This window comes from Nomascus leucogenys, chromosome 19 (genome assembly GCF_006542625.1).
Source record: "Nomascus leucogenys isolate Asia chromosome 19, Asia_NLE_v1, whole genome shotgun sequence".
Classification (NCBI taxonomy): Eukaryota; Metazoa; Chordata; class Mammalia; order Primates; family Hylobatidae; genus Nomascus; species Nomascus leucogenys.
Window position 1 is genome coordinate 41,908,165 of NC_044399.1, and position 24,728 is coordinate 41,932,892.

Here is a 24,728-nt window from a genome sequence, read left to right on the forward strand (position 1 = left end):
GACTTCCTAGAGGAGGTGGGCTTTTAAATAGGCCTTAAAAGATGGATAGAACAGACAAAGGAGACAAAAGAGAAGGCATTTCTGGAAGTTAGAGGCACATGGGTGCTGGGGAGAGTAAGGGCTTAGGGGCAGGAACGCTGACTCCCATCTGCCCTGGCCCTCGCCGTCATGACCTTCAAGGTGGGGTGTGGTGGGAGGAGGGCTTTGTATACACACCATGCCCAGGCTCTGTGTGCACTGGCAAAAGCCCCCTTTCCCATTTGGTTCTCCACTCTTCTGAGAGGACAAGGATGATAGGAATAGTTGGTGGGTGCTATTTTGGGGGGAAGACAAGGAGGAGGAAATACTCTTTCAATGAGGACTCAGAAAACAAAATTTCTGGAAGCTTCTTGGGTGGCTCCACAAAGTCTAAAAGGACCCATATGGAGCCCATGCCTCCGCATGACCCTTGGCCATTGTCTTCACACCAGGCCTGTTGAGATGTCAAGGTTACATTTAGGCATCTTGTCATATACTGTTTGCCAGGCATCTTATGTTGCCTTTTTTTTTTTTTTTCAAGACAGAGTTTCACTCTTGTCACCCAGACTGAAATATACTGGCACAATCTCGGCTCACTGCAACCTCCACCTCCTGGATTCAAGCAATTCTCCTGCTTCAGCCTCCCAAGTAGCTGGGATTACAGGTGCCCAACACCACGCCCAGCTAATTTTTGTATTTTTAGTAGAGATGGGGTTTCACCATGTTGGCCAGGCTGGTCTCGAACTCCTGACCTCAGGTGATCCACTTGCCTTGGCCTCCAAAAGTGCTGGAATTACAGGTGTGAACCACTGCACCTGGCTGTTGCATTGTCTTCTGATGGACCCTATGGTGTCAGTGAACCCTGGGGGCATGCCTGAGTCCTCTTCTGTACATGAATGGACAGAACCCAGGAAACTGCTAAGCAAAACTGCCTGACACCAGCAGGGCCTGTGGGGAACACTGGGTCCCAGGGACTCACTTCTACTCTCGTTTATAAACTCTCAGATGAGACACAAAGAGAAAGACCATTAATTGAATACTTATGTCAATAAATTAAGGGAGACATAAAGTGTGTGGTTATGAGTTTATCTCTGGGGTCTGACGGACTTGAGTTCAAATCCAACCCTTGAAATCTGCCTCTTCCCAGCTGGGTGATCTTAAGAGGTTATTTAATCTCTTTTTTCTTAAAATGTCTCAGTTTTTTGACAAAATATTTCAGAGAACTATATAACAAGTATTTATATATAATCTTTACATTTATATATGAGGTACTCATGTATTTTCCACTAGCATTAAAGACATAAACATTGCATTATAGTTACTTCCTATCACCCTTTTTTGAAAGAAGAAATGAAAGGTTAACAATTAGCTAAAACAATCCTCTTCTCTTCCCCTTCCTTCCTCTCCAAAGGTAACCAGTTTCTTGAAGTTGGTGTTTATTATTCCAGTGCATTTTGAAAAACATTTACTGCATATGTGAGTATCTATAATAAAACCAGGGGTCCCCAACTCCCAGGCCACGGACCAGTACCAGTCCATGGCCTGTTAGGAACTGGAGTGCACAGTTCATACCTGAGTATCATACATGAAAGAGGTAAGTGGAGGGTGAGTAAGTGAAGCTTCATCTGTATGTATAGCCACTCCCCATTGCTCACATTACCACCTGAGCTCTGCCTCCTGTCAAATCAGTGTCGGCATTAAATTCTCATAGGAGCTCAAACCCTATTGTGAACTGTGCATTCGAGGGATCTAGGCTGCACACTCCTTATGAGAATCTAATGCCTGATGATCTGTCACTGTCTCCCACCACCCCCAGATGGGACCGTCTAATTGCACGAAAACAAGCTCAGGGCTCCCACTGATTCTACATCATGGTGAGTTGTATAATTATTTCATTATATATTACAATGTCATAATAATAGAAATAAAATGCAAAATAAATGTAATGTGCTTGAATCATCCCCCCACCCCCTGGTCCATGGAAAAATTGTCTTCCACGAAACCAGTCCCTGGTGCCAAAAAGGTTGGGGGAACCTCTGTATAAAAATATATGCTGCTTTCACAGGCTTAAAGTTTTATGTGATAGGTACCATATTTTATAGATCCTTTGGAAAATTCCTTTTCTATTGGATTGTAGATCATTTCCTTGTGGATTTGTAGGGGTTCTTTTAAGCCCCAGTTTCCTCGTCTATGAAGGGAGTACTAACAATCTCTGCATCACAGAGTTGCTGTAAGGATTAATGTAAATGAGTATCCTACATGCAAGTGTTTTGGGCCCTATCACACAGAGTAAGGATAAGCAGAAAATCAAGTTCCACAGAATTCCTCTCGGTGAGAGCCTTGTGCCTGCTTGGAGGAAATCTGCTAGATGACATCAAAAGGCTAGATGACATCAAGAGGAGGGTGAGGCAGGAAAGGAAAACTCAAGAGCAAAATCTGGCTGCTAACTGGCTGCAGAGCGTGAAGTGCCAGATTTGCATCACCACGGCGAGGGAGCAGGAGAGAGAGGCAGCTTATCGCATGCAGAAGGGGGAGGAGTTAACAAAGAGAGAAAAAGCAATAAAGAAACCTCAGAGTGACAATGGAGGAGACATAAGTCTCCTAGAGTTTTGAGGTTCATTGCAAAGTAAGTGGTATCACTGTTTATCGTAATGCAGTCTCCACGACTCACAAATGGTGCTAGGAAAAGCCTCTTTGGGGACTATGAGAGGTGCCAGGGTGTGCATTTGGGTTGGGATGAAAACAGACAGCACCTGTGCACATAAATCCCTGAGTTAGAGAGGAGAGCTGTCAGCTCAAAAGCTGTTTGCTGGTTTAATGACATCAACCCCATAATTGGCCTTTTCTTTTTCTATTACTTCACTTAATCCTAGCAGGGGCCTCACGAGGCCTTACTATCATTTCCATATTACTTAAGGGACATGAAGCTCAAATAAGTAAAGTTACTTTTCTAGGATCATGCACGTGGTAAATAGGGAGGCAAAGATTGTGTCTGGGTGTGTCAGACTCTAAAACTTCTGTTCTTGGAGAGAGAGATTGGGGGAAGGGAAAGAAAGGAAGAAAAAGACAGGAGGCAGGGAAACGAGCAGGAGATGGTGGGGGTGAGGGGCAAGGATAGAAACTATTGCTTATCTTCACGGAAGCCTCATGTTGAAGGAAAGGAAGGCCAAGCAGGGCCCTGGAATTCCAAGTTGCTCACAGCTAGAGTTGCCAAATTCAGCAAATGACAATACAGGATATCCACTTAAATGCAAATTTTTGATAAACAATAATAATTATGTTCTATGCAATATGTGGGACATACTTATACTAGAAACTCACCTGCTGTTGATCTGGGATTCAAGTTTAATGGCGCACCCTGCATTTAATCTGGCAAACCTACTCACCGGGCATCCCGGGCCAAGCGCAGGAAGAGACGAGCAGCAGCATCTGGAATGAGGCACCAGAGCAGATCCTTCCTAATGCTTGGATGTCACAGCTCACAAATCCTGGGTAGCAACTGCCTCCTTTCAGAGCAGCCTCCTCTCAACCTCCTGAGCGAACAATCCAAGCACGGCAGAAAAGAGAAGTGTCTGGAAATTGTAGGCAATGCAGTGCACACAGCATCTCTACTGCCCACCAGGGCCTTGAGGGACAGATGGACAAATTGGGAGAATGGAAAAGTTTGCCTTTGGAAAGTTTCACTTCCTATTTCTTCATCCTTCTCCCTTCTTCCAGCATGCACTCTCCAAGCCAGGTTCCCTGAGAGTCCAGGCTGCTCTGGTCCTGCCAAAGTATTCGATAAACTAGTCCACAAGAGGTTGCAGTGATTCAATGTGGGGCTACTCCTGGAGAGCCTGCAATGGAGAGGAAGAGCCCCAGGAGGGATATGTTTCAGCCAAAGGCATAAAACTCAGATGGTAACACTGATGAGTGCTGGAGGCAAATTTGGGAACAGAAGGGCTCTTTTGGTACCCCCTCCCCTCAGATATCAACTATGAACCACCTAGAGTCTATCTGCCCTATAACGCCAGCCCTGCCTGAATGAATCAATAAATCAACACAATGATGTAGCATCAACTCAACATGCTATTCCAGCCTGATTCAAACCTACTGGGGTTGTCCTGCTTTGGGCTGCTTCCTCCTGCCCTGGGGGGCTCTTGAAGGGCTGAAAAGCTCTCTTTGTACAGACATCACCAGCACTGAACACCTGAGAGGGTCCCTAGCCCCTCTTGTTCTCACTTCTGTTCTCCTCCTGTCCTGCCACACTGAGAGCAGACTCAGAGGCCAGCTCCCAGAGAAGGGGGCTCCAGACCAGCATCTCCACATTTATCCCTGTCCTTGGCTTGCTGTGGCTACCCCAGAAAGAGTGGCAGGCCGGCCACCCAACCCTCCCGCATCTCAACAACCTCCATGTGCTGTTTCCATGACAACCCAAGGCATCGTTGTCCTTCCACATCTATAACACAAATTCCCACACACAATGTTTTATCCCCACACCCAGGATTCTCACTAAGACCGTCTTATGGTCCCATGGAGCATATGCACGCTCTGCCTAACAGACCCCCTTCCTGTCAGCTTCTAAGAATTTTATTGCCAGGAGTGGTGGCTCACACCTGTGATCCTATCACTTAGGGAGGCTGAGGTGGGTGGATCACCTGAGGTCAGGAGTTTGAGACCAGCCTGGCCAACATGGTGAAACCCCATCTCTACTAATAATAAAAAATTAGCTAGGCATGGTGGCACACACCTGTAATCCCAGCTACTCAGGAGGCTGACGCAGGAGCATTACTGGAACCCGGGAGGCAGAGGTTGCAGTGAGCCAAGATCATGCCAGTGCACTCCAGCCTGGGTGACAGAACGTGACTCCATCTCAAAAAAAAAAAAAAAGAATTTTATTAATACTCCCATGTTTACTCAAAGACATCCATGGAGGGCCTTCTCTTTAAAGATTATTTCTTTAAAAATGTGTGGTAAAAGTTAAAAATGAACAGGGTGTGGGCAATTACAAAAATCCTGGGTAGCACGGAAGCTGTGATAGGAGCTTCAGAGACGTGAGGGAGAACTTGGCCCAAAGGCCTGTATGTGGAGATGTGATTATTCTTCAAGTAGGAGTTAATGGGGAGGCAGATCTCCAAATATTTCATACACAGATTATGGCCAATTATCGGATTATAAAAGAGGCCAGCACACTGGCTCCCCTCTGGCCATCCTCACATCATCAACACACAAGTGGCAAGGAATAAGGGGACCCGGGAGAGAGGCCCGGACTGAGGGGAATGAGGAGTGGAGACCTCAGGGAGTGATCTGCTCCCTTCCTCAGCCCCCTGCTGCCTCCTCTCCAGTTCCACTCATAGCAGCATCCTGAGGGGCCACACTCCACCTCACCCCGGTGGCCTCCCAGCCACAGATATGGCTTGCTCACAGCCCCCCTCCATACCAGCCAGACCTTCTGTCCCATAGGCCACCAGCAAAGCCACTCCTGATACTAATTTGGAATGAACATAACGTTCCACAAAGGGAAGAGAATGGAGAAGTTGGGATTATAAAACCTCATCATCTAATTTCTTAGACCTTTGAAAAATAATCACATTTTGTTGATCTGGTCAGAGAGGGTCCTGGCTGGGAAGGGACCCTGAAGTCCAGGAAGAGGACAGGGGTTGTCTTTTGGATTCAGGCTTCTGGAGGACTGAGACCTGGTCCATTCTTTGGCCCTTCCTGAGGGTTCAGAAGTCTCTCGATGATTCCTGTATGTCTACCAGGAGGCCCCTCCTAATGGGGCAAGGGCTGTGGGGCTTAACAGTCCCCACAGAACCTACCCTGCCTTCTCCCCTCTTACTGATCTTCCCTCTTCCTCTCTGCCCCTTCCTTGTTGACTGGGTAACCAGGGGGCAGCTCACATGTCAGGTCTTCTATATAACCAGATAAGTGGTTGTAATCAGGGGGTGAAATCTCCATGGATGTCCTTTTTGGGTCTCTCATGATAGCAAAATTAGTTTTTTTTGGTCATAGATTCTAAAACCCAACCTAGGGCTACTTTACCCCAGATGACTCTCCCCTCCAGAGATGGGATGGAATGGGACATCAGGCGATGAGTTCCCCATGGAGTGCTCAGCCCTGGTGTTTGGGACATTTAGGGATTTTGTGACAAGTCCCACAGGGCAGGCTGATTTCTCTGGACTGCCTTGCCCCACATCAGCCAGGTCCCTCCAGGTCCCCTCAAATGAGTGACAGCCCAAGTATAGCTGGGATTTTAAGTTATAAGACAAATTCCATTTCCTGGTTCCAGAGGGGAGCAGAGCTCTCACAGAATTACTCAACCTTCATGGCACCACTGTACATTCTGTGGTACAGAATGTACACTCCGCCATGGATGGCTCTGGAAGGGCATTCTCCACCTTGTTCACTTTGCACCTATTCCAACTCTACTTTGGATGATACCTGTCTTCCTAAATATGCAAAATGCCAGACCCTCTTGCAGTTCCTGCCGTGCCCCCTCACCCTGGCCAGATGACAATGGGAGATTGTCCTCTACACTTGGAGCACAAGGGAAACTGAGGCCCTGGAAGAATGCAGACTTCTCAATCCCTTAGCCCAGGAACTTCCTAAGATCAAGATACCAAGTTTGGATGTTAAATAACAGGGACATCCCCAGGTTGTGTGACCTCTCTGCCATTTCCCCACCCCACCACTCTCTGGGTGGAATCCCAAACTTCTGAAAGTGCCTCTGAGTTGCAGAGCAGCTGCAGTATCTGCTGGATCCATGCTCTTGGCCACTCCATTCACCTGGCTGCTGTTCACAAGGCCCTGGGTGAGTCGCCGCCACCTTCTTTCCACCACCCCCCGACCCCAAATGTGTGACTTTTCACTAGCCCAGCTGCTTCTAAGTCTGAAAAGCTAATGTTTAAAAAATAAAGTCCCCAAATCAGCAGACGCATAAGTAATTGCATCCTGGCAATATTAAATTAGACAAGTTAGAACAGCAGCAGGGAAGAGTGATCATTCACTACTTAGGAGGATACTCCCTGAGTAAACACCAATGCAAGAGTCTTATTTCCTCCCTTGGGTCATCCTGACAACCCTTTCTGCCACCACCCTGAGTCTCAGCCCCCTAGATCCCCAGCCCCCAAAGACACCAACCTGGTCAAAGCAACAGTGACTGTACATCTCACCTAGATTCCTTCACCTCCTTCCTTCCCAGATGTCTGAGACATATCTGGTGAGAAGAACTGATCCCGGGGGCCTCAGGTGAACTTGAGAGGACCCTCAGGGAGATTAGGCAGTGTCTCTAGCCAGTGCCACAATTTAAAACAGGCTTATGGGGGAACTGAGTCAGGATTCTAATTAAGTCTTGGTCAGGAAGTTCTGGATTATAGAACAGACAAGCCCAAAATATCTTGCAGAAATTGGAGTGTAATAAATTCCACACGTCAGAATAGTAGTGAGTGGAGGGGGATCCCTGTGTGTCAGCCTTCAGAGAATGTCCCAAATAGCCACAAGCAGGCACCTTCCCAGTGTGAATGGCTTGGGTGCCAGAATTAGCCAAAGGCATGGCAGACACTATTTTGACACCAGAGCAGAGCTATCTGGGAGGCAGCAGAAACGGCAATTTCAAATGGGAATTAAATCACTGCAGGTGTAGGATTATTTTCCATTTAGGAGAAAGTGCCCCCCCCCATTTGCATTTTGTAAATTAAAAAGTAGTTAGCAATTCAGCTTTGGAAAGCCAGTTTCCTATTCCTCCTCAGCAGTTCTGAGGATTTTGGTGACATGACAGTAAGTAATAAGTACCTAGTGATTAGGGCTGCCAGTTTAGCAAATAAAAATACAGGATGCCCAGTTAAATTTGAATTTCAGATAAACAATGAATAAGTTTTTCATATAAGCATGTATTATACTAAAGAAAATTATTCATCAGTTATCCGAAATTCAAGTTTAACTGGGAGTCCTGTATTCTCTCTGACAACCTTCCCACTGATGGTGGAGGTCACTGCCAATGCAAGACATCAGCTCCACCTCTGTGTCTGGGGCAGAACAGAAAGGTGCCATGAAGCCCTCTGGGGCATTCCTCCCTCTTTTCACCTCCCTCTCCATCAAGAACCCACTCATTCATTTATTCATTCAACTGACATTTATTGCGAGCCTATTATGTATCAGCCCTTGCACAGTATGGGAGAGACAATCATGACACAGCCCCTGTCCTTGAGGTTGGCAGCCTGGCGAGGGAGTCAAGACACATCCATAATCATGGTGACTTAAGGGTTACTCTAGCATTGGGATAAAGCAATGAGGGAACACTCTATGGTAGCATGCAGCCTTGGAAAACTTACGGTAGCACAGTCACACAATTTTACTTTGAGGTAAAGTCCCCATCAATGTGTTCTGTGACTCATAAAGTCACTGAAACTCTCTGAGCCTCACTTTCTTCACCTGAGTAAAGGTGATGTTAATGACAGTACTTGTCAAACAGGCTTGTTCTGAGCAGCCAATGGACTAGCCAGCAGTTGGTAAACCGTAAGGTGCCATGTGAATGTGAACTATCGTTCACTCTCAAAATGATTATTGTTTGGAAGCTCCTCAAAAAGTTAAATATAGAATTACCATGTGATGGAGCATTTCCACTCCTAGGTATATACCCAAAAGAACAGAAAACAGGGATTCAAATTTGTATACCAATGTTAATAGTAGCATTACTCACAACAGCCAAAAGGTGGAAACAACCCAAATGTCCAGCACATATGAATGAATATACAATATGCAGTACATACATACAAAGGAATATTATTCAGCCTTAAAAAAGAATGAAACTCTGACATATGCTACATGATAAATCTTGAAGACATTATGCTAAGTGAAATACATGGCCAGATGTTGTGGCTTACATCTGTAATTCCAGCACTTATGGAGGCCAAGGTGGAAGGATTGCTTGAGCCCAGGAGTTTGAGACAAGCCCAGGCAACACAGTGAGGCCCCATCTCTACAAAATCTTTAAAAATTAGCTGGGCATGATGGTGCGAACCTTCAGTCTCAGCCACTCAGGAGGCTGAGATGGGAGGCTCACTTGAGCCTGGAAGGTCGAGTCTGCAGTGAGCCATTAGCACACCACTGTACTGCAGCCTGTGCAATAGAGTGAGACCCTATCTCGATTTTTTAAAAAAGAATATGCTAGACACAAAAGGACAAATATTTTGATTCTACTTATATAAGATCCGTAGAATAGGCAAATTTATAGAGACAGAGAGCAGATTAGAGGGGACTAGGGGCTTGGGGGAGTGGGCGTAAGTGTTCAATGGGAACAGGGTTTCTGAACGGTAAATTTTGTGTTATGTATTTTTACCGTAATTTCGGAAAAATGATTGTTATCCAGAGAAGGCTGGAAAGGTCAAGTAAGGCATCACGGAGGAGGTATGACTTGAGTAGGATTTGGCTGGGGGAGATGGAGAAGAACTTTAAGCAGAACAGGCTAAGAGCGGGAAGGGCAGGGCTCCAGGAGCCTCACAGGCACAGTAGCTCCTTGGGGGACGCAGAGGACGTGTGGGCCTGAGGCTGAACGGCTGTACTGCCACCTGCTGTGGAGCTGTCCTGCAAGGCCAGGAAGAAAGTGCCGACGCTGCACAGAGTAGCATGGGACAAAGGCTTGAGTGGGAAGTGGGCGGCGGGTGTCCCATCACGGAGCCACCACCCCAAGAAGCAATGGGCTGGGATGGGAACTGCAAATTACAGGAGGGAGTGAGTCCAGTGGAGTCAGAAGAGCAGCCCACCTGGGGGCGGGAGGGGGCGCTGCATCAACCAAGGTGTGGAGGGAGTGTGGCCAACTGGAGATGGAGGGAAGGCGCAGTGTAGTGGAGACATCCTCCAAGTTCTGGAAGAGTCACATGGGAAGGGCACTTGTACAGAGTAACCCAGGCAGAACGGACTGCATCCAATCTAAGATGGCGGCCACACCAAGCAGGGACCCTTGTAATTATTCCAAATCTCTTCCCACATCTCTTTCCGGATCTCTTCTTGTACCTCAAGGGAGACTGCTCCTGTACACAGCCATCCCCTGGGCCAGAAAGCAGAGATAATATCAGTTCCCTAAGGGCAAAATTTCGGCTGGGTGCGGTGGCTCACGCCTGTAATCCCAGCACTTTGGGAGGCCGAGGCGGGTGGATAACCTGAGGTCGGGAGTTTAAGACCAGCCTGACCAACATGGAGAAACCACGTCTCTACTAAAAATACAAAATTATCTGGGCATGGTGGTGCATGCCTGTAATCGCAGCTACTCGGGTGGCCGAGGCAGGAGAATTGCTTGAACCTGGAAGGCGAAGGTTGCGGTGAGGCAAGATCTCACCATTGCATTCCAGCCTGAGCAACAAGAGTGAAACTCTGTCTCAAAAAAAAGGGGCGGGGGGGCGGCAAAGTTTCAGTGCCCCTTGCTCCTCACTCACACACCCACCCACCGACACACAAAGAGGAAATCTAGTTTTCCTCGGATTCAGGTCAATTTCAGCCAATTATAAATTCTGCAGATAGACTTCTTCCTATTTTGTAACCCTCAAACCTCTCAACCTCATTCCCAGAAAAGGGGTTGGTATTGGGCATCTTACATCCTTTTGCAAATTCAAACTTTGGTGTTCCTTTTTCCAAAAATAATTGCATTTCAGTCAACTCTATTATTAAAAGATTTTGAACATAAGGGAGCAGGCTGTGGAGGATCTGAGAGCCAGGGTGGCCTTTCTGGCTCCCACGCAGCAGTCACTCCTCCTCCAACCTGTAAGAGACACTCTCCCGATGAAGGGGTCACCTCTCCCCACTCCTGGAAGATTGTCACCTCTTCCTCCCACTCCTGGAAGATTGTCACCTCTTCCTTCAGTTAGTGTCAGGCATTGGCTAAACAGCAAGGTTTACGTTTAATAATAAAACATCTTAACAGCAAACAAAATTCTCTGTAAATAGAGATCATTTGACAGTGGATTAACATTTTAATTAAACATGGCAATTCCAATCATTTTTATCATTATAGAAATACCCAACATTTTGACACATTTCAGGTATAAATTGATGGTTCCAGTCTGATGGCAAATTGATGTAATTTTTCAGGTGGTATTTGTAAGCTTGCAGTGGCAGCAAGAGATGGTATTCAACAGAGGTATAGATTCTAACATTCCCATTCAAAATACTAATTCTGAAGCCTCCATGCCTCTATTCATAGTCATACACACTATGAGAAATTAATTTGATGTTTTATGATTTGTAAAACTCACACCAGAAGGTACTTTGCTTGTCCCGGTGGAATGTCCTACTTTGTTCTGTCATTGAAAGGCATGGCAAGCAGACCTGGTATGTGTATTTGTCTCAGCAATTACTGATTTATTGAGAATGGAGGATGTACTTAGCATCATACTACTGCTGATCCTCACAGGGGACTATGCAAGGCAGCTATTACTGTCCCTCCAGATGGAGAAATCGAGGCTCAGAGCAGACAAGTAATTTGCCAAAAAGTACCCAACTAGAAAGTGGCAGAACTAGGACTGGAACTCCCAACCATCGAGCTCTTTTCACTACTGCGCTTATTCCCCCAAATGGAGCTACGCACAGCCTTTCCTGAAAGGCAACTCAATTAATATTTGTCCATTTGTTATTTTCTTCCTATACTGGAGGCCAAAGAAGACCCTCCACTAACTGATCACACAAAGTTGTATCAACTAGCCTTAATGAGACGAGGTCTTTGTCACGTTTCCTTTGTGCCAACTCCCTTACCTCAGGACCAGCACCACCACCACCACCACCACCACCATCATCATCATCATCATCAAAATTCAGATTCTACTTGAAGGACAGATACTTTCAAGGAAAAGATAAATGCTTTAACAGATAGAGCATTTTTTTTAACATTAAACAATTTCAATCTTTAAAAACTAGTTGCGGCTAAAAACATTCTTGGGTTCATTACCTATATTACTACTCTTCTAGTGTGCTGAACCATTTGCCTTAGAGTCCCTTGAGAAACATGCATGGCTTGTCCAGCAAAGTTAAGTGACTTCTATCCTCTTGGAGCCTCCTGCTACCCTCTTTCAGCCATATAAGCTGGAGTTTGACAAAAAACTACACAGAAATTTTCACTTTGAAATAACAGACCTACCCAGACAAAGTCAATGCCCATCAAAGCAAACATACGGAACCAAGTCCAACTTATGTATTATAAGTTTTGAAAACTCTGGCATGTGTCAGAGAAAATAAAATCACTCTGAGAAATATAGTACAGTAAATATTCTCAACTCTTTGTAGGTAGTTTAATTATATTGGCTATTGTTGCTGAGAAATGTTTAGCAATATTGTGATGTTTTAGAATGATAAGACTCTGTGGGGCCGAATAATGTTTATTAATAAATTCAATAAATATTTCCAGACTAAAGTTGTTGATGCCTTTAGCACAACCTCTCGTAGATTAAAAAAAATTGAGGATATGATACTCCTTTTTCATTTTTATAAACCCCACAGGGCTTAGCCTAGTGCCACTCTTGTAACAATGTGCTCAATAAATGTTTGTTGAATGAATATTAATATTTAATAACAGTTCTAGAAATACTTGGTGATTCTGTAACTAAAATTATAACTAGAAAGTAAACTACAGATAAACATTGTGAATGTACTAAATAACACTGAATTGTACATTTTAAAATGTTTAATTTGATGTTATGTAAATTTCACCTCCATTTTTAAAAGAACTGCACAGACTAGGAAATAGCAACCTTTCATTAAATTCAACAAGGTATATTTTCATTTTTTCATATCCACTGTAAAGTACAAAAGAGCCCATAAACATTTTTATGTTTTTTATTTAAAAAATTTAAAAAACATAAAGTAGGAAGTTTTTTATTTAAAAACAAAAATCAGTATTTAATAGATAAAATTTAAAAGTTACAATAGAATTTCCAGAAATTGTGATGCAAATAATAGCCTGAAATATGTAAAGCACTCATGGCTTAGTGAGAGGTGTTTACAGGGCTTTGCAGACCCCTCCCTGGCTGCTCCAGTTTGTGCCCCCCACCATCCCATCACACTGTAAAGGGAAGGAAGAGAAAGAAGTCTCCGGGTTTCTTCCCCATCCGAGAAATGTTCCAAGTGCCAGAAGACAGACGTGCAGTCCCTCCACTCCCATCCTTTCACCAACTTTAATCACAGTTCCAGATTCAAGGTGGTATTTCTAAGGACGTCAAACTTGTAAATAATTTCCAAAACGAGACTTCCCTCCTTTCATGACAATGTGATGACAGGTTATTTTTTTTAATGCAGTAAAGAAAAAGCCTCTTAACAATCTCAATTCAGTAGGGTTGAAAATATAAATGTCGTTTCTTCCAGTTTAGAGAGCAATCTTTTCGTTTCTGATTATTGGCAAAACAGTTTTTCTTTTCCGTTAAAGGGCTGTTTATGGAGATAAATGTTTCCTTGCACACAAACATTCTGAGGACATTGTACAAGGTTTTCAAACTTCATTTTTAGTCGTTAAAGGCCAGTGATTACACACTTATTCTCAAAAAGTTAGTACATTCCGAGTAACCTGCAGCCTGGAATCTGGTCTGTATGAAATTTTCCTTTCTGCTTTCTGATAAATCACAATGTGACAGCCGAGGAGCCTGCCTCCTTCCTTAGGTCTTTAAAAGAAAATGCAAATCCTCATCTCTTCATTAACCCATCTTAGAAAATAACTCAGATGTTCCTAATTTCTCGTCTGATTTATCAGACTGGTCTCTGATAACTTTTGTAAGAAGTCTATTCAACATTCTCAAGGACAAAGGACGCTTTATAGAAATAAATAAAAAGAACTCCTGACATCAACACAAGAGGAGAAAAACATTGGTAAATGTTGCTTGCTTGCCTGAGAATTACTTCAAGTTCTTCTCAAACCCACAGATACATACTACTGAAAATGTTTCATTCAAAAACTTCTCTGATATAATCTATGAAAATAACCAAAGGACTCTCCGCATCACTGTACAATATGGATGCCTGGTGAGCTAAAAGAAATCAACAATCTTTCCGTTCAGAGAAAATAACAACAGCAACAAGTAGGGAGAGATCATAGAATCTGAATGAATCAAAATACGTTTATTCTTAACTCCTGAAACTCTTCTCACCATGTGATTGTATTTACATATATTTTTTAAAAACCTCTCTGAAATTAAGTCTTTTTTTTTACACATCAGCACTGACTAAATCCTAGGGTCTTCTCAGAATGTCTCCCCGTAATCAGATGGCTTTAAAAAGAATTCTATTTACCAAAATCATTATGCCACTGTTTATTTTCCTCACTGGGGGGACTGGAGGGAGGGCAGGAGGGGAAAGAGAGGATGGCAGGTGAGTTTTTGTGTAAGAGGTGACCCTATCACGCAAATAAACAAGTGAATTTCTTTCGGGATATCTATTATCAGAGACATCTCCAACCCTTAACTGTGTTTCTCAGTTCCTCACCAGAAATAGAAAAAATAAGTGGAGGCACCAGAGATGATGAACTAGTGACCCCAACAAAAGTAAATGCGGATCTTTCTCCTCCTGCCCAAGACACAGCAGAAATAAGGGTGCTTGTGAAGAAATAATTTTCTTGAACACTGCACGGGGCACATTCTTAGCCACTTGGGCACAACCTGGGCACCTCTCTCTCCACCTTCTCCCTCCCTTCGGACAGATCGCAAGGATGGACCCCCATGCTCCCCAAAATTCCACCATCCATCCCATACTTTTGTTTGTTTGTTTGTTTTTCTAAACTTCTCAGTATTTATAGGTCTCCAAGTTGGGAAGGGGGCAGGGTGGAGCTCTTCCCAACAAAGCCAAACTCCAGTTTTCAATAACAAAGCAGGGTGGATCTATGCGTGTGGGACAGATAGGGCAGGGACAGGGAATGATGTTTGGTTTGTTTTTCTTAGAAGAATGAAATGGAAGGTAGGCAGCCCAGATTCCCGAAGTCAGATTCTGAGGTCAGTAACACTGGGGAAGGAAGGGTTTGAGAAGCTCCCTGATGAAAAATCAGGGTATCTCCCTCCTATCAGAGGGAGAAAAGAGAGCGTGAGGTCTTCTTTAAGAAGGGCATCCAAAGGGCGCTTCTGCACAAATGTTTCCTGTCAGCATCCAGAAAGATTTAAAGACATCCCTCAGGTGGGAGAGCACTGTCTCCTCTCCTTAGCTGGAGGGGCGTTTGTCCTCTCGGGTGGCAGGGTAACAGGGCGTTGGAGGGAGGAGAAAGGCCAGTCTTCCCCAAGGGTCCACAGGACTGTATCTTTGCTTGCTGGAGACTGTTTTGCCTTCTCTTCCACCTGGTTCCCGGCAGGGAGTCCTGGCCCTCCTTTGGGGGGGCCTGTTGACTAATGCAACAGTGAAAGCATAGGTCAGCCATCAGGCAAATAATAAACATATTTGCCTCGCACGTCTGTTAAGCCTGTTTAATGGGTCGTCCCTACATGTAAATGGGCTTCCTACCCCAGCCCCCATCACTCCACCTGTATCAACAACAATGCCTCCGCACAATTATCTTACCTTAATGAACTTAATCTTTAATTTCCCAGCTTGGCCCTGGTACTCAGCCTCCTAACAAAGGAAGTGGAACTGTTTGAGTCCCAGTGAGCCGCCTTCCTCCAACAGCTAGGGAAACTTTAGCCACGACAAGGATTTTTGCCCCTTGTGGAACTGTCAAAAGCAATAAATATTTTTCTTTTTATTCCATCATTAGACCCTCCTAAGAATGCCTCCCCATTGTCCACTGTAATTCCCAGAGCTCTCTGGGCAGGGGCGTTATTGTGGAAAATGAATCCTGAAGTGTTAACAATCCTGCCAAAGCAGCTACACTTTTTTTTCTTCCCCCCCCCCCGCCCCCGCCCCCGCCCAAGAGGGCGTAACCGTTAGGAATGTGTCGCCTCACCATAGCCTGCTCGGCAAAAAGAGCACTTGTGTTTTTTAACACTGGTCTTTGAGAAGGATGCTCAAGTTAAAGCATTGTGGCCACTGTAAATAGATGCACTCAGCAGAATAGAGCTTCTTCATTCCTAATTAGGGAAGTAACTCTAGAAAGACAGAATGTCACTTGCTAGGCTGTGCATATTGTTGAGTTTGTGCTCGCCTCCACAATGTGAGGTAATTGGAGTTGTACCTTTTAGAAAGCTGCTAATTTCACATAGGAAGTGCTAACAAGACCTTTCTGGGCCATGTTTTCCTTCTTCCTTTTTAAGGAAGTTACAGACCTTCAGTAGTGGGAATGGCTGAGCCCTGGCCTGGCGGAGGAAACAGCAGTAATGAACCACTTCAGCCCACAGTTAGAAAAAGGAGGCCTCATTTTGGAGTCCTGAGAATACTAGGCACAACAAAAGGTTCTGTTTAAGCTTGTTATCCAGGACATTCTTACAGGCTACACAGCTCTCCCTGCAATGACCCTCTTCAAACAAGTGCATCAAGTTTGAGCAAATAGAAACACGCAACTTTCAAGGTTTGGAGTTATAGTTTTCTTTACAAAGCCATTTATATAATGTAAGCTGCAATTAGCATGGGACAGAGCAAGGAGATTTAGGCTGGAAAGTTCTTTTAACAAAAGATAGAAATTAGTGGAATAAGTAACAGTTAAATATCAGCTTCAGATAACTAGCTGAAAAGACCTTTTAAATCATTTACTAATAAAAAAAATGATTTTGCTTCAGACCTTGTTCCAACCAAAGTGTGGTCTTTTAAATCACTGAACTGATTAATCTTTCTAATTTTAAATTATCCAGCAAGAATGGACCAGAGCAAAAAAAAAAAAAAAAAGTCCACATATCCCCAAATGAAAAAGCACTACAGCTTTTAAGCCTGACAATTTCATCAGAATGTCCATAGGAATTACATAAAAAATTCAGACCGTAATGAAATAAATTGCTACTTACATTATGAAAAGTCTGCAAAAGCTTTTTATAGACTTGAAATGCAGAAGTTATATAAACTGCACAGTAAAAAGAATTAGAAATTGACCTTTACAGATCAAGGGCTAAAATTAACAGTCTTCAGGGGAAAAAAAATTCCCAGTTCACAATGGCTTTTAATGCCATTTTTTCCCCTACACTCATTTATCTAATAACCATGGCAAGGTTAGGATAAACAATGAACAGTATGTTTTCACATTTTCCACCTTTTGTGTCCTCCCTATGAATTTCTAAAACACTTAAGAGAATAGATACATAAACCTGTGACCTTCAAATGAGCTTTTTGATACTCTCAACATTTTGAATAAAAAGATCAGAAAATGGAGCCACTTTTACACAGTAATGAATTCCATTCTGTTGGGTAAACAAAGCTAAATTTTAAAACAGAGACCTGACATTTGTATAGCTCAAGAAGCTATTCTGTTCTTTTGGGGGTGGGCAGACGGAGGGAGGGGACACTATCAGTACTTTATGTGGGCTAGATAATGACCAAATCTACAATCCACGTCAGGAAGAGACAATCCATTCGGCTGCGTTCAACAGAGAGCCACCGTTTCCAAGACAAGGACAACAAAAATGCCCAATTTTTACAACAATCTCCCCCCACCCCATGAACAATTGGTCCATCTCACACACACACACACAAAAAAGTGTATGGGGGGGAATTGGTAGCGGAGGCCCAGCCGCCATTATGGGGCTGACGCTTATTGACGGCAGCTACAAGGGCCTCCAAAAGTTACTCCAATTTCCGTCGAGCTTTTGTGCATCCGTTGTCCTGTCTGAAAGGCTCAGTTAGGTATTGTTGCAAAAAAAGTCTGCATCCACATTTGTTCCCCTCTAATTCATACTCGGCATTGTGAAGTTTTGCTATTCAGGGGCTGATTGGACAACAGCCCTGACAATGGCCCAGCGATTAGTCTCTCAGCATGGGCTGAGGTTGCGGGTATAAACCTAGGGATGGGGCTGGAATGCACTGGGGCATTCAGCTTCCTCTCGGGGCCTTCCTGAGAGGCCGCGCCTCCTTTGCTGCAGGTAATGCATTCCTTCAGAGCGGGGAAACCGAATCCCTGTAATTAGCGGGTCCCGGACCGGGCAGCCGCCCCCTCCCCGCAAGGCGGCCCTCGGGGGCCCCCGAAGCTTTCTAAGGAGCTCAGCCCCTGAGACGCTGCAGCCCTATCGAATTGAAAACTTTCTTGGGCGGCTCGGTGGGCCTGAAAATCAGCAGGCAGGGGAGGGGAGCCGGGAGGGCAGCGAGCCGCGCCGCTTAACCCTTGGTACGCCGCGGCGCCGCAGCAGGGCCTCCCCCGGCCCGCGAGTCTGCGGAGGGACCGCGCGGGCCCCGCCACCGCGGCTGAGCGAGTAGCTAAGTGTACAGATGTCAGTCTGGCGTTTTACATGTCAGTAACTTGAATTCATTTACATTTATTTTCCTATTGTTTTATATCACTTTATGACAATGTGCTGCATAATATAATTTAAATCTTTAATGTACAACTAATTCTCTACCATTAATTTGTCAACATGATTACTGGATACGCCACCCGGAAAAGCAGGCTGACTTGAAGTCTATGTAAGACGTTCCTGTGTTGTTTCCTGAAGGTTTACAGAGGAAATGACAAAGACGTACCGAGCTGTTTTTCTTGGACTGTCTGTAATCTTAGGAAAACTACAATTTCAGTGGGAGTCCCACTTACACTGAAATTCCAGACATCAGTTGGGAAGGAGACGCACACACAGCCCCCTTAGAGGAGAAATTAGTTAGGCGGCACCTGTCCTCGCAGCAGTGGCCGGAGACGGGCGGTGTCCCAGCCCTTGGGCTTCCTTGTCCCTGAGTGGGCACATTGCCTATCCTGCCTGCCTCACAGTGTGGAGTGGGGCTGGGATCTAACCCCCAGGACTGGGCCCGGGCGGCGCGGGCCCTCGCAGGGAGAAGAGGAGGAGAGTCGGCGCCAGGTCGCACCGACGGCTTTGGGGAAACTTACAAAGGAAAGGGCGGTGGCTGTGGGCAAAGCGTTTCTGGGCCGCCCCGACTTCGGGGTCCCCCTAAACGGCCCCCAGACCTTGGCCTCGCTCTCGCGCCGGCGGCCAGAGCCCGGCTTGGAAACGTGGGTCCTTCCCTCCGCGCCCCAGGAGGACGGGCCCCCTGCAGCCCTAGCCAAGGGATCACACCCAAGCGGCCGCACCGTCACAATTAAAAGGAAGCTGCTGCACCCCAAACCTTATTAAACATTCAAATAGAAAAATTAAGATATTCTGGGCAAAAGAAGTGTTTAGACAAAGGCTGTCTGCTTCAATTTCCCAGTTAAGCGGGGAGCTGGCTGCTCGGAGAGAGAGTGACGGCGGATTCCATAAATTAACTGAAAATCCCTCTTCTCCGGAGCCTAAGTTATCTCTCCTTTGCCTGCAGCTCTGATTTAGAATGGGAGCCGGCTTGTTTACCGGTTTAATTAATGCTCCTTTTCAAGCAGGGAGGAGGGGAAGGGAAATGAAGCGACTTGGTGATAAACAGGTGTAGCCGGGCCTAGAGCGGACTCACGAGGGCCGCGGCCGCCTCCTCAGGCTTGACTGGGCCTGACCCGGTGGAAAAGGTAGATGGCCCAGTTGGAAGCGCAGTAGGTAAGCATTATTTTAACTGCGAGCCTGTGATTGAAATGGCTTAAAGGGACAATCAGCGCTTGTTTTTTTTTTTTTTTTTCCTTCTTCCTCCAGAATGCATTCTCATTCTTTCACGTTGCTGAGCGAAGAAGAAACAGATCTTAGCGATATAAGGCACAGGCCTTTTTCCTTCTCTGTCACCTCCTTTTCCTCGGCCTTCACCTCCAAATATAAGGGAAGAGCCACTTGAGGAGGGAACCTGGCTTCCGCGTCACGCTGGGGACCGGCTTTCTGCTCTGAAAAAATCCCTGGGCGTTCTCTCTTTATTTACTTATTTCAGCTTTTAATTCCGGGAGCCTAATATCTGGGATTGGATTGTCCGCGCCCTATGTGTTTCTGTGACCTTACAGATAACAGGGAAGCTTGGATGGAAAATGAAATTCAAGCGCCAGCTAATTTTAAAAACATAACGAAAAACTCATTCCCGAGGGAGGAAATGGCAGTTTCTGTAAGCACAGGCTGAAGATGTTTTTAAATTAATAACTAGCCCTGGTATTTGCTAAATGATGGCTGTATCAGGGGAAAAAAATTAGTCATTAAAAACAGCAGGTACCCAAGGTGAGAATATATGTTTCAGGACTGAAAGTCACCTGTCTGCGTTGCCTGCTGCCTTTCTGGGCGCCAGCATCTCCAAGGGCAGAAGTGAGGCCAGAGGCTGGTCTGTCAGCCATACTAGCCTTCTGGAGAAAGTAGTTTGTTGTTGTTTTGTTTTGTTTTTAAACTACCATTTATTGAACGCCTCCTTGATGCCTACGATGTGTCATTGCTAATGCTTTCAGCTTCCCGACAAAGTGGTTGTGCCCGTCCACATTTCTCAGAGAGTTTAGACAGCTCTCATGATTTGCCCAAGGCCACAAAGCTTATCAAGGGCCAGCACAGGGATAAGAATAGGGGTGTCTCTGAGCCCAGGGCCTTTTCCCCTCTTTTTTCCACCCTTTGTGAGGTAACAGTGACCCTAGGTACCTACAATCTGTAGAAAAGGGGATTCCATTCTAGATAAAGACTGGTTAAGTCCGTGGTTACAGGAGAGGAGCTCTTTTTGCCACGGGTGAATTCTACCCACATTCTGGTTCAGGTCTATGGGGACCCAACACACATATAAGCACAAAGTACCTTGCAGAACAGAGAGAGATTTCTTTCTGGAGAGATTTCTAGACTGGAAATTAGGATCTTTCAGCATCAAGGCTGGTTCAGCTGCCCATTAATGTGTGACCTCAAGCAAGTCACCTACTACATCTGACTGAAGGCTTCCTTGTCCCTGAGTGGGCACATTGCCTATCCTGCCTGCCCCATAGTGTGGAGTGGGGCCAAAGTGAATGGAAGTGGGTTCAAATGCATCGGTCACTGTGAAGAGCTGCACAAATGTACAGTTTTATTGCTGACTTACCAGAATTATGAGGTCCTAATGTAAGATTATATGTGCATGTGTTTTGAAGGGAGTGACTTACTGTATAAGTGGGAGGATTTTTCTTATTATTAAAGACCAGCCTTTAATTCCTGATTTCTAAACATGAAAACTCTGGCTACATTAATAATGGTGCTAAAAGTTCAAATGCAGGCCAGGTGTGGTGGCTAATGCTTGTAATCCCAGCACTTTGGGAGGTCGAGACAGGCGGATCACCTGAGGTCAGGAGTTCAAGACCAGCCTGGGCAACACAGTAAAACCCCATCTCTACTAAAAATATAAAAATTAGCTGGGCGTGGTGGTAGGCGTCTGTAATCCCAGCTACTTGGGAGGCTGAGGCAGGAGAATCCCTTGAACCCAGGAGGAGGAGGTTGCAGTGAGCTGAGATCACACCACTGCACTCCAGCCTGGGTGACACAGCAGGACTCCGTCTCAAAAAAAAAAAAAATTCGAATACATCCTAAAGTAATAGAATTTTGATGGACGAGACCATTCGTTATAATAATAATAATGATATTAATGGTGGCTATATGCCAGGCACTGCTCTACCGGATATGCACCAATTAGTTCTCACCATAATGCTATGCCATAGGTACTGTCATCGTCATACCCATTTCACAGATGAGGAAACTGAGACACAAGGCAATTTGGTCACATAATTCATGAACAGGAGAACTACCATTTGAACCCAGACAACCTAGCACTGGAATCCACACACTTAATCATTGTGTTACACTGCATCCCACGAGACAGTGTCTGTTATCCCTGCTTCTCCAATGCACATTTTGAAGATGAAAAAAGTGACGCTCAGAATGATTAAATGATTTGCCCACATCCGTTTCATGGCAGAGGTGAGAGTAGAGTTTGGATCTCCTTATGTCCATGGGTGGTTCTATTTATGATGTAATTGCTACTCACTTTACTCAGCCTTCAAGCCCTCTCTGGAGATGAACTGCCTGGGTTTAAACCTTGGTTCTGCAAGCTCCTTACCCTCTCTAAGCCTAAGATAATAGTATCTTCAGATGTCTTAGAGGAAATTTAATTTAAAAACCTCATTGTTTGACAGATTACATGAAATAATGTACAAAAGTATTTAGCACATTTCCTAGCATATAGTAAATGCCCAATAAATCCACCTCAAATTTAAAATTCTGGCTCCAGGAAAAGAAACATGAACAGTGGGAAGGTCTTGAATTGGATGTGACTGTCTCTACTCAGTGAGCTGGCTCAGGCTAAGTTGAAGGAAGAGACAAAGGACAGGCCAACAAGCTGGTACATGGCGGGAAGAGGGCCAGAGCCCACCACTTGTGGAGGACTCGGAGGCCAGCCCCCTTAGCTATGAGAGGGTCTTTCAGAGTGAGCCCTGAGGAGATGGGACAGTGAAGTCATTGGCCAGCCTGAGGGACAGAAGGTAGGTACTGACTAAGGAAGACAGAGGGAAGGGAAGGGGAACAGTATGTGGGGCTGGAGGAAAGCAGGCTAGGGAAGCCAGAGGAGGAACAATGGCCGTCTAAGCACCACCCATCATGGGGTCCCTTCATGAGGTGCTCCCTGGAGACGTCAGCCATGGCTGTTTCAGCCCCATGGGGAGGAGGAAGAGGGTGGCACAGTGCTGAGTGCTGAGGAGGAACCACAAAATGCCTGGCTGACAGGAGGCTGTCCAAGGAGGAGAGACAGCTGGAGAGGCCTGTGTTTACGGGGTGGAGGAGGGGCAACCTAGCTGAGGTAAGAAACCCTCCAGCAACCCAGGGAAGTGGGAGCTGGGGCCATTGCAGTGGCGAGGTGGCCGCCTGTCAGGTGCCTAGGGGCCAGGTCCTAGAGTGCTTGTGGCCCTTGGGCAATTGGGTACTGCCACATGGAAGACAGCAGCAGACCAAGGGGGTGCTCAGGTTCTGCTTTGGGGGCCTCCAGTGAAGGTCATGGGGAAGATGTTCTTGTCCCAAGCATAGGTTCCCTGCCCTGCTGGGTCTTTCCCCAGAGGGAAGGACAGGAATTGCAGGAGTCAGAATCAAGTGGGCCTGCCCTGTGATTTGGTATCTAGGAATGAGCTAAGGCTCTTGGGTATGTGCAGGGGCTAGGGCTGTGGTTTCTACCTCTCTAGGGAGTTTCTAGTTAAAGGGTCTTCAGATTTGGGGCAAAATATCCCATCTGATTTTGGAAAAATATCCGAAGAACTGGAAGTAGGAAAAATGTCTGGTATCTCTATCTCTGCCACCCTGGAAAGTGTGACAAACAGCAGATGCTCAACAGCTATATGTTGAATAAAGAAACACAGTGGTGCCAGAAGTACTTATTATTGAGCACTCAGGAAGGTAAAATATTTTGTAAGCCATGAAGGTATTTCCTGCCACCTTTAGGTGTCCTGAGAGAGGAGGGAGAAACTCTCTCCAAGTCAGGCCCTTTGTGTGCCTTTGTCTTTCTGTTTCCTCATCAGTAAAAATTTCCTAACTGCCCAACTGGGGTATTCCAGGGATCACGAGGGTAATTTGATGTAAATGTAAACCATACATGCTAAGCAAGTCTAAGGGACTATTATCTATAGAGAGAGCAAGGAATATTAAGTGAGGAATTTTATTATTGACAATTTTAAAGACATACTAAAGTACTAGAATTTATAGCCAATAGTTTAAACATACAAGCCCCTGCAACAAAACCACATTGGATTATACTAAATTAATTCTCAAATATTTAGGTATAAGTATTTCTGAATATTTAAAGTCTCCTTTAAAAGCACAACCATAGTTCCTTACTTTAAAAAATTGACGGTAGTTTCTCAATCTCACCAATATTGAGGCAATGTTCAAATTTCCAGATTTGCCTTAGAAATGAACTTTGGCAGATGATGTTTCAAATCAGGATTCAAACAAGGTTAACACCTCGCATTGAGTTGATCAGGGAAGGGACTTTTCCCTAGGGGTTAGGCTCGTCCTCTGGGCCTGCCAGGCCTGGGAGACCTCTAGCTGGGGTTTGCTTAGACCCAGCCAAAGCAGTGGTTCCCCATCACCTCTTGACCATTGATTCATCACTTTGGAAGGGCTCTTGGACATTTATCCACTGGTTGAGTAGCCTTTTGAAGGTTTGGAGACCCACAAAAAGTGGGTGCTTGTTGGGGCACATTTGGGAGAGGTTGGGGGCAGGCAGACAGCGAATCCTTTGCTAAGGTGTGGTTTATTTTTTTTATTTTTTGAGATGGAGTCTCACTCTGTCATCCAGTCTGGAGTGCAGTGGCACAATCTTGACTCACGGCAACCTCGGCCTCCTGCCCTCAAGCGATTGTCTTGCCTTAGCCTCCCAGGTAGCTGGGATTACAGGCGAGCATCACCATGTCCGGCTAATTTTTTGTATTTTAGTAGAGACAGGGTTTCACCGTGTTGTCCAGAGTGGTCTTGAACTCCTAAACTCAGGCAATCCACCCGCCTCGACCTCCCAGAGTGCTGGGATTACCAGCGTGAGCCACCACGCCCAGTCCTAAGGTGTGGTTTAAATCAGGGTCTTTAAAAGCAGGCGCTGGAATCGCTGCCTCTTCCTTTTCCAAACCCTCCTCCTCTTCCTCTAAGTCTCATCTTCATCACCAACCCTGTTCTGCTTTTCACCTGCTCCCTCAGCTGAGCCCCTGTAGCACTTAGCAGTCACCACCTTTACCACCATTTTCCCACAATCCTCTGACTTCAAGTAATAGAAGCCACCCTCCCTTAAAGAGTTAGCTGTCCGGTACACAATATATATCTTGCCTCTTCATCTAAATTTCA

The 24,728-nt window shown here is 45.4% G+C and overlaps 1 protein-coding gene across 1 annotated transcript in view; it reads right to left on the bottom strand.

The window, feature by feature from the left end:
- Window positions 1–3,815: 3,815 nt before the first annotated feature.
- The window catches only part of CAMKMT (calmodulin-lysine N-methyltransferase), a 445,018-nt gene continuing 424,105 nt past the window's right edge, over window positions 3,816–24,728 (bottom strand). Inside the window, exon 11 of the mRNA XM_030800134.1 lies at window positions 3,816–3,854. Within this exon, the coding sequence (XP_030655994.1) occupies window positions 3,840–3,854 (15 nt within the window). The 3' untranslated portion in view covers window positions 3,816–3,839. The remainder of the gene's footprint in view (window positions 3,855–24,728) is intronic.